General features: G+C 42.6%; 1 protein-coding gene across 1 annotated transcript; it reads right to left on the bottom strand.

Moving 5' to 3' along the window:
* Nucleotides 1-4,242: 4,242 nt before the first annotated feature.
* On the bottom strand, nt 4,243-5,188 carry LOC132349890 (histone H1.8-like). Its single transcript, XM_059898705.1, is given in 3 exon segments — nt 4,243-4,862; nt 4,865-5,053; nt 5,056-5,188. Coding segments are annotated over 3 exon segments (942 nt in total).
* Between the last annotated feature and the right edge of the window lie 8,431 nt (nt 5,189-13,619).

Here is a 13,619-nt window from a genome sequence, read left to right as displayed (position 1 = left end):
TCTTGCTTGGAAATATATTGTTTTGAACTTGGCAACCTGTAAGCTGGGTTACCATGGTTACCAGAGGGCCCTGGGGAATGATGAACATAAAGGGCGGGCTTGAAACACAGTCAAGTCCTCACCCTCCAGCCTCACCCTTAGCTGGTGACAGTCTTTGACAGACCCTCACGTGCCCAGGGAACCCCACACCACCATATTCATGCACAACCAGGTTGACAAAATACTCCAGTGTTTTCAGCATGTAATGACTATTAATATTTATGGGACACAGTGGGGAAGCACTTCATGTGGATTATCTTCTTTAATCTTCCCCAAACCATACATGATATATGCTGCTGTTATTCCTATTTTACAGGTGAAGCCACAGAGACACAGAGAAGTTAAAAGACTTGCTCCGATGTCACACAGCTAGCAAATGGCAGTCTGGCTCCGGAGCAAGTGCTCATAAATAGCTCATTCTGGCCAGAGCCAAGATCTTTAGGGAGTCACAGCAAACAACATCTCCAGGCATCTTGCTGGTACCTAGCTTCTAAAAATTGCTGAAGGGAATATGGGTTCTTAGAAAGGCCATAAAAGGTTTTAGGCAAGAAAGATATGGGGCATTAGCAGGGATGTCCTAAAACAACTAGATAAATAGAAGCAACAAAAGGAAGTCCAAATTCAAATGTTCCTAGACATCCAAACAATTAGGCGTAAGGTCATCGTGAAAATCCTAGCAGGCAACACAGGATGGCAAGGAGTTCTAAAGGTCAATGTTTACTCTACTTCAATAAAATTAAATTAAATTAATAAAAAGAAAAACCACTCTGACTCTGATGCCCAAGCTCTTGGCATCAGGCTGCATGTCCACATCTCTAGACTCACCTCTCTCCTCCCCAACGATGCCCCATTTGTACCATTCTTCTTTTTGCTCTTCTTCTCAGAGCTCCAAAGTGTTAAGAGAATTTGCAACTTTTTCATAGAACAGAAAAGGCCACAGAGCATACCATGATAATTGGGCTTGTTTTGTGGGGAGGAACGCCTGTCTTGGTGTCAGGACACCATGTAAAAATGTGTTTTTATTCCACATAAATTAGTCTGTGTGTTCACCCCATGCTGGTGATGGCCTGGTGGCCTAAAGGGACTTGGCATAAACTCTGCCCACGGAGATCACTCATTAGTATAAGCAGGGCCCCTGTCTGCATTTTCTTTTGTCTCTTTTCCCAGACCAGAGCAGAACACAGGGTCTAATTGGGAGGCAGATTGCAGAGCAAATGTGAATGAGCTTTTTCTTCCCAAATACTTCTCTTTAGCCTTGTCTACACTAGCAGAGGAATAATCCAGGACAGGGTCAGGCTGCAGTGAAAGTAGGATGTAGACTCGTTGTGCCTGCAAGCCAGAGACTTAGAAAAGTGTATTCATGGAATCTTGGAAACTCAATTCAGAGAATCTTAATAATGGAGAGCTGTTTAATCACAGATGCTCAGAATTGCAGAGTCTTAGAATTTTACATTCTTAGAATTGTGGAAATAAAGATGCAGCTAGACATCAGGACCACAGTTGCCCTCCACGAGCCTGCATTTCAGCTAGGTTGGACTTTCCCCATTTCCTCAAATGGGCTTTTGTTTCCCTCCTCCTGCCAGCCCCTACTCCCTTTGTCTGACTAGTTCATGATCATCATTCATGTCTCAGCTGAGATATCACTCCCTCTTGGGGGCCTTTCTCTCCCTCTGCACTAAGACAGGCCCCTATGAGAGGAAAATGAAAGCAAGCCCCTCACCTTCCCTCATCATTCTCTTCTCCCCTGAATTGATGTAATGCTTCCCCAAGAGCCCCCCAGCCCTCTCCCCCACCTCAGTAGTCTGCAAAGTCTTTCAACGGAGGGATTTTAGCTCTTTCATTCACCCCCAGATCCCCAGTGCCAGGCACATGCCTGAGCCAGAGAAGATACTCAGTAATATCACTGTTGAATGAATGATTGCATAAATGATCTTGGATTCTCTAGCTCTCAGAACCGGAAGGAACTTCAGTGTTAATCTTACTCACCTCCTTTCCCCAAGTCCCCTGCAGAATCCCGGACCAATAGTTGTCCTGCCTCTTCTTGAACTCCTGCAGAGAAGGGGAGCTCACCATCTCCAGGCAGGCGCAGCAATCCTTCCATGGTAGACAGGCTCACGTTACGTACGCTGTGATATTACCTCCCTACCCCGGCTATAACTCCTGGCACAACCTAGCACAGAGAAGAGCAGACTTGCAGTCCCAAATTGCTCAGTGGCAAGAACGATTCCCCAAAGGCTTATAGCAGATGCCTCGCCCTGGCAAACTGGTGACGGAAGAGTTGTATTTGACACAGAGTCTGACTTTCTAGTTCCATGATCTAAAAAAGCTAAACTTCTTTGAAAGTATGATACAGATACAGAAAAGGGCACATATCACGAGGGTACAGCTCAGTGGATTCGCACAAAGTGAGCGCAATTGTGCAACCAGCCCAGAGGAAGAAACAGGACAGGACAAGTGCCTCCTGCCCCCTCTGGTCACTCCCTGCAACGTCCTGCTCTCTTGACTTCATGCTGATGGAATCCTGCGGGTGTATTCTGCTGACTATTCAATACTCTAAGATTTGGAAGAATCGACACTGAAATCTGGCAACACTGCATCCCCAGTTCCCTATGGCAGCCGTGGCTGGGTCTGAATGACAGCTACCCTTTTACACGGCGCACATGCTGTGCAACTGGTCCCAGGTCTCACCACTCCCATCCCGGGTGCATCTGACATGCTTCCCTTTGCTTGCCCCTCTAGGCATTCAATATTTTCCAATTATTGCCCAATTATTTTTTCCTAGATGTTGGCACCTCTAGTAGCTACATCATTTCATATGGGGAAGGCTTGTGGTGGAGCAGAGCAACGTTTTGGTTTTGGAAATAGATAGACATGAGTTGGAATCCTGATTTGTTACTAACTGGAGGGTCTACATAGCATAAAGCTTCAGAACATGGGCTCTAGTGCCAGATAGCTGGGTTCAGGTGGGTTTCAGTATGACCTTGGGCAAGTTATTTCACCTCTCCCTGCCTCTGTTCCATCTGTTAAGTGGACAAAAGAATGGTCCCTACTTCACAGTGTTGATATGAGGGATACAGGAGTTCATGCTTGTAAAGCACTTCGAACAGTGAGTCCTGGCACATGAGACACGTTTGTTAAACAATTAAATAGATACCCTTAAGTATGTTATGTCGCTCTTCAGAAACTCAGTTCAGTTACCTCATCTATAAAATGGGAGCAGTAATGCCAGCTACCCAAGTTTGTTGCTAGAATTAGATGAGAGAACCCATATTCAGGGGCTCCCACAGGTAGATGTCAAATGAATTTATTTGTTCTCCTTCCACCAAGAGGGACCCATTTGACTTTGGTTTCCATATGAACAATAAACAGAACTATTCAGGACTTGGCTTTGTTTTGGTCTTGGTGGTCCTGAGGCCACCTTACCATCCTCCCCCTCTGCCAATGCCCAGCCCTGGAATGGGGCTTAACAGCTTGAGTCTCTCTGCTTCTCTTGCTTTCTCCCCTTAAATATTCATGGCCATACATGGCCTTTATTGTCACAGCTTATTTATTAATATGTTTGAAGCTGAAGCTGGACATTTTTTTTCTGTCTTATTCATAGTTCATTTTTACATATACATTCCTTTTTTAATATGCTTTTCTCTTTCTGACTCACTTCACTTAGTATGATAATCTCTAGTTGCATGCATGTTGCTGCAAATGGCATTATTTTGTTCTTTTTTATGGTTGAGTAGTATTCCATTGCATATATGTACCACATCCATTCATCTGTGCATGGACATTTAGGTTGTTTCCATGTCTTGGCTACTGTGAATAGAGCTGCTATGAACATATGGGTGCATGTATCTTTTTGAATTAGAGTTTTGTGCAGATATATGCCCAAGAGTGGGATTGCTGGATCTTATGGAAAACAGTACGGAGGTTCCTCAGAAAGCTAAAAGTAGAATTACCATAGTTCATTTTTATAAGACAAAACCTCAAACTTAAAATGTCCATCTCTCTAAGGTTTCCATTTCAGGAGTTATTTTTCACGTTGTTCAGCATTTTGACATGAAAGACCTGTTTTCAAGAGGAATCAAGCTGCTCTGAATGACATGTTATTCATTCATTAGTTCATTCACTCACTCATTCGTTCATTCATAAAACATACCTTAAGCACCATGCTTGTTTTTTGGGGGGATAAAGTCTTTATTGATAAATAGGTTAAATAGAATAAGTAGAATGGTGGTTTGTTAGGGAATAAAAATGCAAGCAGAATCTCAGTGTTTCTCCACCCTGGCCTCTAGCTCTTGGCTTCTGCTTCTTACTGGACCCTTTGGACAGTGAGGCCTTGCTGGGCAAGCCAGGCCTCCTTGGGCCCTTGGGGGTCTCTATCTTCCTGGCCAGTGATGCAAGCATCATCTTGGACCCACTGCCCTTAGGAGGAGCAGTAGCCTTGGCTCTTGGCCTCCTCAGCTGCTTGGATAGTGACCTCTTTAAGAACCCTGGCTTCCCTCTTTTGTTGTCTGGGGAAGCAGCTCCATTCTTGCCCTTGGTGCCCATGAGTTTTGAACTCCGACTCTGAGCTTTTGTTTTCCTGTGGGTCTTGGCATCTCAGCGGCTCCTTCTGCCTTTGACCTTTGATTTCCTGCCTGGTTCGTTGGCACTGGGAGGGGCCTTTGTAGCTTTGACTGGTTGTGGGGAGGCCTTCCTGGCCTTGCCCAATTTTCCCTCTTGGTCTTTGGTCTGGCTGCCTTTCCTGGGGGTCTTCTCCTTAGGTACTCCTGGTTTGGAGGGAGGCGCCCTCACCTCTGCTGGCTTCTTGAGTCCTCCTTTCACCTCACTGGGTTGGGAAGGTCCTTCTTTGCCTCACTTGGTTTCTCGGGGCCCTTCTCCTCAGCCTCACTGGATCTCCTGGGAGCTGTCATGGTGGACGTCTTCTTGGGCTGAATTTTCCTTTTGTTCTTGGGAACTAATTTGAAGCTGCTGGTGGCCCCCTTGGCCTTGGAGTTGATGGGCCTGAGGAAGAGGCCAAGGCCTGCTTCAGCATGTACTTGAACTGAATGACTTCCACTGTCGGATGCTTCAGCAGGATGTAAACCCTGATGGTTGCACCGAGGTGCCCTGGTACTGCAGCCATGCACAGCACCGGAAGCCAGCGGTGTGGCATTTGGCCTCCATTATGGCTCAGGCCTGGCTTTTCAGACCCAGACCATAAGGATGATCCTACCATGGAGGTCAAGGAGGTCTAGGAGGTCAAGGTGTCACTGGAGGCAAAGTTCCTGGGAGCCACTGCACAGGCAGATGTAGGTGGCCAACCCCCTCCCCCAGGCATCATCATATTGTTTTTAAGGAGCTCAAAAAACAGTGCAGTGGCATGTGGGATCTTAGTTCTCACACCAGGGATCAAACATGCGCCCCCTGCAGTGGAAGTATGAACTCTTAACCACTGGACCACCAGGGAATTCTCTTGAATTGCATTTTTCTAATGACTAATGACAGTAAGTGTCTTTTCATGTGCTTATTGGCCATTTGTATATATTCTTTGGAGAAAAGGCTATTCAAATCTTTGGTACATTTTTAATTGGGTCATTGGTCTTTGTGAGTTGTAGAAATACTTTATATATTCTGGACATAATTTCCTTATCAGATATATAAATTTCAGATATTTTCTCCCATTTTGTGGGCTCTCTTTTCACCTTCTTGATGGTATCATTTGCAGCACAAAAGTTTAATTTTAATGTAGGCCGATTTATTCTTTTTATCACTTGTGATTTTGCTGTCATATCTAGGAAAACGTTGTCTTAAAAAAGCCATGAACGTTTACTTCTTTACTTTCTTCTAAGAGTTTCACAGTTTCAGCTCTTTTTTTATGTCACAACTTTTAAAGAATTAAATTTAAAAAATTTTCCAGCTTTATTGACGTACAATTAAGAAATAAAAAATGTAAAAAAAAATAAAAATAAAAATAAAAAATGTATATGTTTAAGCTGTATAGCATGATGTTTTGATATATGTGTACATTGTGAAGTAGTTACCCCAATTAAGCTAATTAAGATATTGGTCACCTCACATAGGACATGTGTGTGTGTGTGTGTGTGTGTGTGTGTGTGTGTATGTGTGTGTGGTGAGAACATAAGGTAACTTAACTCTTTTAGCAAATTTCAAATATACAATACAACACTATTAACTGTAGTCGCCATGTATACGTTAGATCTCTAGAAATGAATCATCCCATATAACTGAACCTTTGTAAACTTTGACCACTGTCTCTCCCTTTCTGCCACCTTCCAGATCATGCAGCCACCATTCTACTCTCTGCTTTTCTGAGTTTGACTTTTTAGATCTCACATATCAGTGAGATCATGCAGCATTTGACTTCCTGTGTCTGACTTATTTCATTTAGCATATTGTCCTCTAGGTTTATTCATGTTGTCACAATGTCAGGATTTCCTTCTTTCTTAAGGCTTAATAATATCCCATTACATACATGATCTATAAAAATCATGTATCAAAAGTCTATATATATACCTATAACATATACCCCATTTTCTTAATCTATTCATCCATTTATGGACACTTAAGTTGCTTTCCTATCTTGGCTATTGTAAATAATGCTGCAATGAACATAGGGGTACAGATATCTCTTCCAAATACTGATTTCATTTCCTTTGGATAAATACCCAGAAGTGGAATTGCTGGATCATATGGAAGTTCTATTTTTAATAGAGGTCCCTATTCTTAAGGGACCTCCATACTGTTTTCCATAGTGGCTGTACCAATTTACATTCCCACCAACAGTGCACGAGATTTCCCTTATTTCCACATCCTTGCCTACACATGTCATCATTTGTCTTTTTGATGATATCCATTCTAACAGGTGTGAGGTGATAACTTGTGATTTTGATTTACATTTCCTTGATGATTAGGGATGTTGAGCATCTTTTCATGTACCTGTTGGCCATTTGGATGTCTTCTTTGGAAAAGTGTCTATTTAGTTCCTCTGCTTATTTTTTTATTTATTGAATTTTTTTGTTGTTGTTGCTGTTACTGAGTTATATGAGTTCTTATATATTTTAGATGTTAACTCCTTATCTGATATATAGTTTGCAATTATTTTCTACCATTCTGTAGGTTGCCTTTTTATTTTGTTGATGGTTCCCTTTGCTGTGCAGAAGCTTTTTAGTTTGATATAGTCCCACTTGTTGATTTTTGTTTTTGTTGCTGTGCTCTTGATGTTACATCCAAAAAAATCATTGCTAAGACCAATGTCAAGAAGCTTCTTCCCTTTGTTTTCTTCTAGGAGTTTTATGGAATCAGGTCTTATGTTTCAGCCTTTAATCTATTTTGAGTTATTTCTGCAAGTGAAGTAAGAGAGGGATTCAGTTTCATGTTTTCTGCATGTGGTTATCCAGTTTTTCCAATACCATTTTTGAAGAGACTATCCTTTCCCCATTTAATATTCTTGGCTGCCTTGTCATATATTAATTAACCTATATGTTGTGGTTTACTTCTGAGCTCTCTATTCTGTTCCCGTGGTCTAAGTGTCCATTTTTAAGTCAGTACCATACTGTTTTAATTACTTTAGCTTTGTAGTATAGTTTGAAATCAGGGAGTAGAGCATGATACCTCCAGCTTTGTTCTTCTTTCTCAAGACTGCTTTGGCTATTTAAGGTCTTTTGTGATTCCATACAAATTTTAGGACAGTTTGTTCCATTTCTGTGAAAAATGCCATTGGAATTTTGATAGGGATTGCATTAAATTCGTGGATTGCTTTGGGTAGTATGGATATTTTAACAATATTAAGTATTTTGGTTCATGAACATGACATATCTTTCCTTTGTGTCTTCTTCAATGTCTTTCATAAATTTCTTATAGTTTTTTACTTTACAGAATTTTCACTTCCTTGGTTAAATTTATTCCTGAGTATTTTTTTTGATGCTATTGTGAATGAAATAGTTTCCTTTATTTCTTTTTCAGATGTTTTGTTGTTAGTGTATAGAAACAGCACTGATTTCTGTATGTTGATTTTATATCTTGCAACTTTTTTGAATTTGTTGATTAGTTGCAATTTTTTTGGTTGAGTCTTTAGGGTTTTCTAAATATAAAGATCATATCATCTGCAAATAATGACACTTACTTTTTTCTTTTCAGTTTGGATGCCTTTTATATCTTTGTCTTGACTAATTGCTCTAACTAGACTTCCTATACTATGTTCAATAAGAGTGATAAGAGTGGGCACCTTATCTTCTTTTGACCTTAGAGGAAAAGCTTTCAATTTTTCACTATTGAGCAAAATGTTAGTGTGGGTTTGCTGTAAATGGCCTTTATTATGTTGAGGTATGTTCCTTCTGTACCCAATTTGTTGAGGGTTTTAATCATGAAAGGATGTTGTATTTTGTCAAATGCTTTTTCTGCATCTATTGAGATGATCATATGAAAATCTTCAATGTTTTGAGGCATGGAGTTCTCTATCTTTTATTCTAAATACAGAATATCCTATCAGGCAAAGCTATGGATCTCTTTGTCCTTATGGCCTGTATTTCTTCCCCCAGTACAAACCCATGTGCCAGTGCACTGCACTGGGTGTGAAGAACTGTCACTGAAGTGGAGTGACACTCACACTCTATGAGTGAGAAATGAAGAGGGGTGGCAGTGCCTGGCCTTCTTGGCTTGTCCCCCATGGTGTGGAACCTCAGCCCTAGGAGTTAGCTGGGGCAGAAGATGTTAGAATCAAATATTCTCTGGCCATTGTGCCTGGGGTAGAGCTTCCACCATGTGAGTCGGGGGGCTGGGTGGGGCCTGAGAGACTTGATCCTCTCAGCTATGTTGGCCTGGAATAAAACTTTTGCAATATAGGGCTTTGGGAGATGAGAAATGTCGGCAACCTTCCCCAAGCTGGCAGTTGTAGGGAAAGAAAACCCCTGTCTTCTTGGCTGTACACACCTGAATTATAGCTCTGGAATGCAGTGTTGGGGGGTAATGGAGTGGGCTACAGCTTAAATGCTACAGACTCTTTTGGAGATTTAGTGGATTTTCTTGAATGAATGTTTCTCCATTTGCTCCATGCCCTTAGGACAATTTCCAGAGACTTTGGATGCCTTAAAAACTTTTTTTCACCCATTCAATTGTTGTTTCACTGGAAAGAGGATCTACTGAGCACCTCGATCCATCATTCTGGAAGTCCCACCATGTACTTCTAATTTAGAGTTAATTCAGGAGGCCCTGAAGTGACTTGGGCTAGTGGACTGATGTGTGTAGTGTCAGCCAGGAATCTCGTGATGTAGACAGAGAAGGTGGAGGGCTGGCAACTTTCCCAGTCCTCCTGATTATTCTGGAGTCTGGCATGTTGGGATCAGGTGGCTCTGGGTTGGAATTTGAGCCCAGTGTCTTGTTGTTGCCACTCACCCCTCTCTCTCTTTGTAGGGTTGGAATGACAGCTCTTGTGGCCAGAGTTGTTGGGATAATTGGATGAGATAATACGGGGAGTAACTTAGTTGACTGTATGGCAATGAGAAAATGTCTTGGTACATGATGGTTGGTTTTACTCTTTACAGCCCTCTGCCCAGAAGTCAAAGCTCAGCAGGAATTCTGAGACTTCTCTCTTCCTAGTCTGTGAAGAGAATATCCTCCAGCCAGTCTGTTCTCCCCCATGCACCCTCAGCCTACCCAGAGTTTCCTGCTCTTTGTCCCCTTGGGAGAATTTCTCTGTCTCTCTAGTGGATGGTCTCTGGCTCCTATGGCCTGCTAGGTCAGGCCAAGGATGTCTCTCCCTTCCCAGATGCTAAGGACTGAATGTTAGTGTCCCTCCAAAATTCATATATTGAATCCTAATCCTCAGTGTGATGGTATTTTGAGGTGGGGCCTTTGGGAGATCATTAGTTGATAAGGATGGAACCCCATTGAATGAGATTAGTGCCTTTATAAAGGCGACCCTAGAGGGCTCCCTCACATTTTCTGTGAGTTTACAGTAAGAAGACTGTTGTTTATAAGCCTTCGGTCTCCCCACGTGTGGCTCTGGTGGGCCCCAGTTTGGCTCCGGCTGTGGTGGTTACTCTATCAGAGAGTTCAGGCAGTGGACTTTGGCAGTGTCTATGTGGTGCCATCTTTGTCTGCAAGCAGAGTGCACAGACCTGGGATGTGGTTACCTCCACCTTGGTTACGAAGACTTAAGTTGCCTGGAACCACCATGGGGGTGGGTCCATTACAGAGAACCACCTCAGGAGTGGTGCCCAGGCAGAGAGCCTCTGGGGTGTAGGGGGTGACATTGCCACCCTAGTGGGCCTGGAAGCTGGAGCAGTGAGCCAAAGAGGATTATTCTTGAGCCTTAAATGTCTAATGGAATTTCCTCCTTTAGGCTTTGGACTTACCAGGAACCTGTCACTCATTTTTTCTTTTGTATTTCTTTTTTTTGGAATGAGAATGCCTATCCTATGCCTGTCCCACCATAATATTTTGGAAACACGTAACTTGTTGGGTTTCACAAGTTCACAGCTGCAGAGGAATTTGCCTCAGGATGAGTCATACCTGTAGTCTCACCCATGTCTGATTTACATGGTATTTAAATGAGACTTTGGACTTGGACTTTAAAGTTGATATTAGAATGAGTTAAGATTTGGGGGTTATTCACATGGAATGAATGTACTTTACGTGTGAGAAGAACACAGATTTCAGGGGCCCAGGAGCAGAATGCTATAGATTGAATGTTTGTGTTCCTCCAAAATTCCTATGTTGAAACTTAATCCCCACTGTGATGGTATTTGGAGGTGGGGCCTTGGGAATGTGATTAGGTCATGAAGGTGGAGCTCTCATGAATGAGATTAATGCCCTTATAAAGGGGACCCCAACGAGCCCCCTTAACCTTTCCACCATGTAAGGACACAGCAAGGAGATAGCCATCCATGAACCAGGAAGCAGGCTCTTCCCAGACACTGAGTCTGCTAGTGCCTTGATCTTGGACTTCCCAGCCTCCAGAACAGTGAGAAATATATATTTGTTGTGTAAGCTACCCAGTGTATGGTATTTTTGTTGTAGCAGCCAAACTGGACTAAGACACCAGCCTTCCAGGGCTCACATATTCAGCTTCTCTTGCATTGGAAGCATCGTTCAGAAAAACAAGCCCAAGACTAGAAGTCAGCAACTCTGCTTACATAACCCTCTAGGCTTCAGATTCTCTTTAGCAGTAGATACCATTACCCACCTCATAGAACTGTTGTGAAGATATACTTCCCTGGTGAAAACTGTTTAAAAACTCATTTCTTGTTTCCAATGATGAAACTTTTCCTTTAAACTGAGTTGTCATACAGGATACATCAACTACCACTTATTACTACCTGCCACACAAAATTCTAAGTTCTTTTACGTGTATTAACTCATTAATCTTAACAAAACCCTTAAAGGTAAATACTACAGCCAACCTCACTTTATAGATGAGGAAACTGACACATTGAGAAGCATAAGAACTTATCAAATATCACATGGCATCTAAGTGGCAGAGCTGGGGTTGGAACCCCTCATGCTCTATAGCCCAGCTCCGGTTGGGGCAGGCAGGTTGGTTATCTCCCCACAGAATTATTCTCCTTCTTCCATTTTGGCAGAACTCCAGTTTTGTTTGGATGTCCACCTCTTCCCATCATGAGTTGGGGTTAAATTCTAAAAAGTCCAAGGTAATCAAGGTTGTCCTAGTCCCATTGCTGGTGATTGGTTTACGAATGGGCATGTGACACTATCTGGCCAATGAGATGTAAAGGGAAACACACAGGGGTTTCTGGGAAGGTTCTCCTCACAGATAGAAGGAGACACATGGGAAAAATTGTAACACACGGAAACACGGCAACCATCTGATGCTTTGAGGGAGCTAGTCTGTGGAAAGCCATATTCGAGACCGGATAATCCGAGTTCAGAAAGAACTTGGGTTTTGTTACCTCTGGCATGGCCCTAGGACCAGACTTTCCTTAATGTGAGATCAGCTAATTTTCCTTGATTGAGATTTTGTGTTGGTTGTAGCTTAAGACATTCTTTTGGATCCACCTCTTAATGAGTGAAACCAAAGCAGACTTCCTAGTGGGGAGGAAAATGATGACTAACTCAGGATTGTGGGGAGTTGAGGATGAGATTGGCAAGCTAGGCTGTGGGCTGTGATAAGAGATTTGATTTTATTCTAAGGGCAGTGGGAAAGCAGGAGGGAGTTGCAAACATTCAGATGAGAGACGAAGGTGGGGGAGGGGGAGGTAGAGCAGGAGATGACTAGATGGATTCCGGGTGTATTTCAGAAGCTGGGCCATCAGCTCTTGCTGATGGTTGAAAGGCAGGGGTGAGCAATGACAGGAATGAGGGGAGTGAAGGCTAGGAGAGCAGTATCTTTGAGCAAGAGCCGCAAAGATGTGCATGGTCAAATTTGCCACTGTTGCTTACTCACTGTGAACTTAAGAGAGATTCCAGAGTCTGAACCAGACCTACACTTTTTATTTCCATTTCTGTTTTATTCACTACCTAATGCAACACTTCATACATGCTGGAGACAAAAATAAATGTTTGTTGAATGAATAAATGCATGCATATATTCACTCACTCCCTGTCTGCTCATTGCAGAGCCTGGCATAGTTTGGAGTGTGGTAGGTTCTCAATCAGGCTTCGTGGGATGAATGAGTGAGGGGTCTTGTGCCTCTCTCAGTATGCAGGGCTGCCTCCCTCACGAGGAGCTAGACGATGGCAGAAACGCACCGAACTCCCTGCTGATGCCAAAGGCTCCGGTGCCAAGACATCAACCTGTCACTCATAAAGATGGCAAATCTATTGGGTCATAAACTTGACTGCAAACTAATATGGTAGCAATAATGAACATTAATTAAACATTTAATTCGCCATCATTTTGCTTGTCATCATACATTTTAGAAGGGCACTGGGGCTGATTGTAATGGGTTGAGAATCTTAAAAAAAAAAATCCAGGGAAGTTTGAGTTCATGCATTTATTTTTCTCTAAATATTATTTTCTGTAGTAGACAGAGCGTATTTTTTGGTATTTTGCTCTCCATACTGTGGCAATAAATAGTGTATTTACGTATTCATTTATTCATGTATTCATTAGTTCAACAAATATAGTATTTAGTGTTGACTAATTCCAAATACTATTCCAGTTCTAGGGATAGAAACATCATGGGTAAGTGTCCAGCCTCATGGAACCATATTTTCATCAGGAAGACAAACACTAAGTAAATAAATCAACAATGTAATTTAATACAGCAAGAATATCTATGCAAAATATGAAACAGGACGTGAGGATAGAGAGGACTGTGGCTGGAGAGTGCTTTTTTAAAAAATAAATTTATTTATTTATTTATTTATTTTTGGCTGCATTGGGTCTTCATTGCTGTGTGTGGGCTTTCTCTAGTTGCAGCGAGCGGGGGCTACTCTTCGTTGCAGTGCACAGGCTTCTCATTGTGGTGGCTTCTCTTGTTGCATAGCACGGGCTCTAGGCTCATGGGCTTCAGTAGTTGTGACATGCAGGCTCAGTAGTTGTGGCGCATGGGCTTAGTTGCTCCGCGGCATGTGGGATCTTCCCGGATCAGGGCTTGAACCCGTGTCCCCTGCCTTGGCAGGCA

The sequence above is a fragment of the Balaenoptera ricei genome, chromosome 15 (assembly GCF_028023285.1).
Source record: "Balaenoptera ricei isolate mBalRic1 chromosome 15, mBalRic1.hap2, whole genome shotgun sequence".
Lineage (NCBI taxonomy): Eukaryota > Metazoa > Chordata > Mammalia > Artiodactyla > Balaenopteridae > Balaenoptera > Balaenoptera ricei.
Note: the sequence above shows the minus strand (reverse complement) of the source record. Positions and strands in the feature narration are given on the sequence as shown.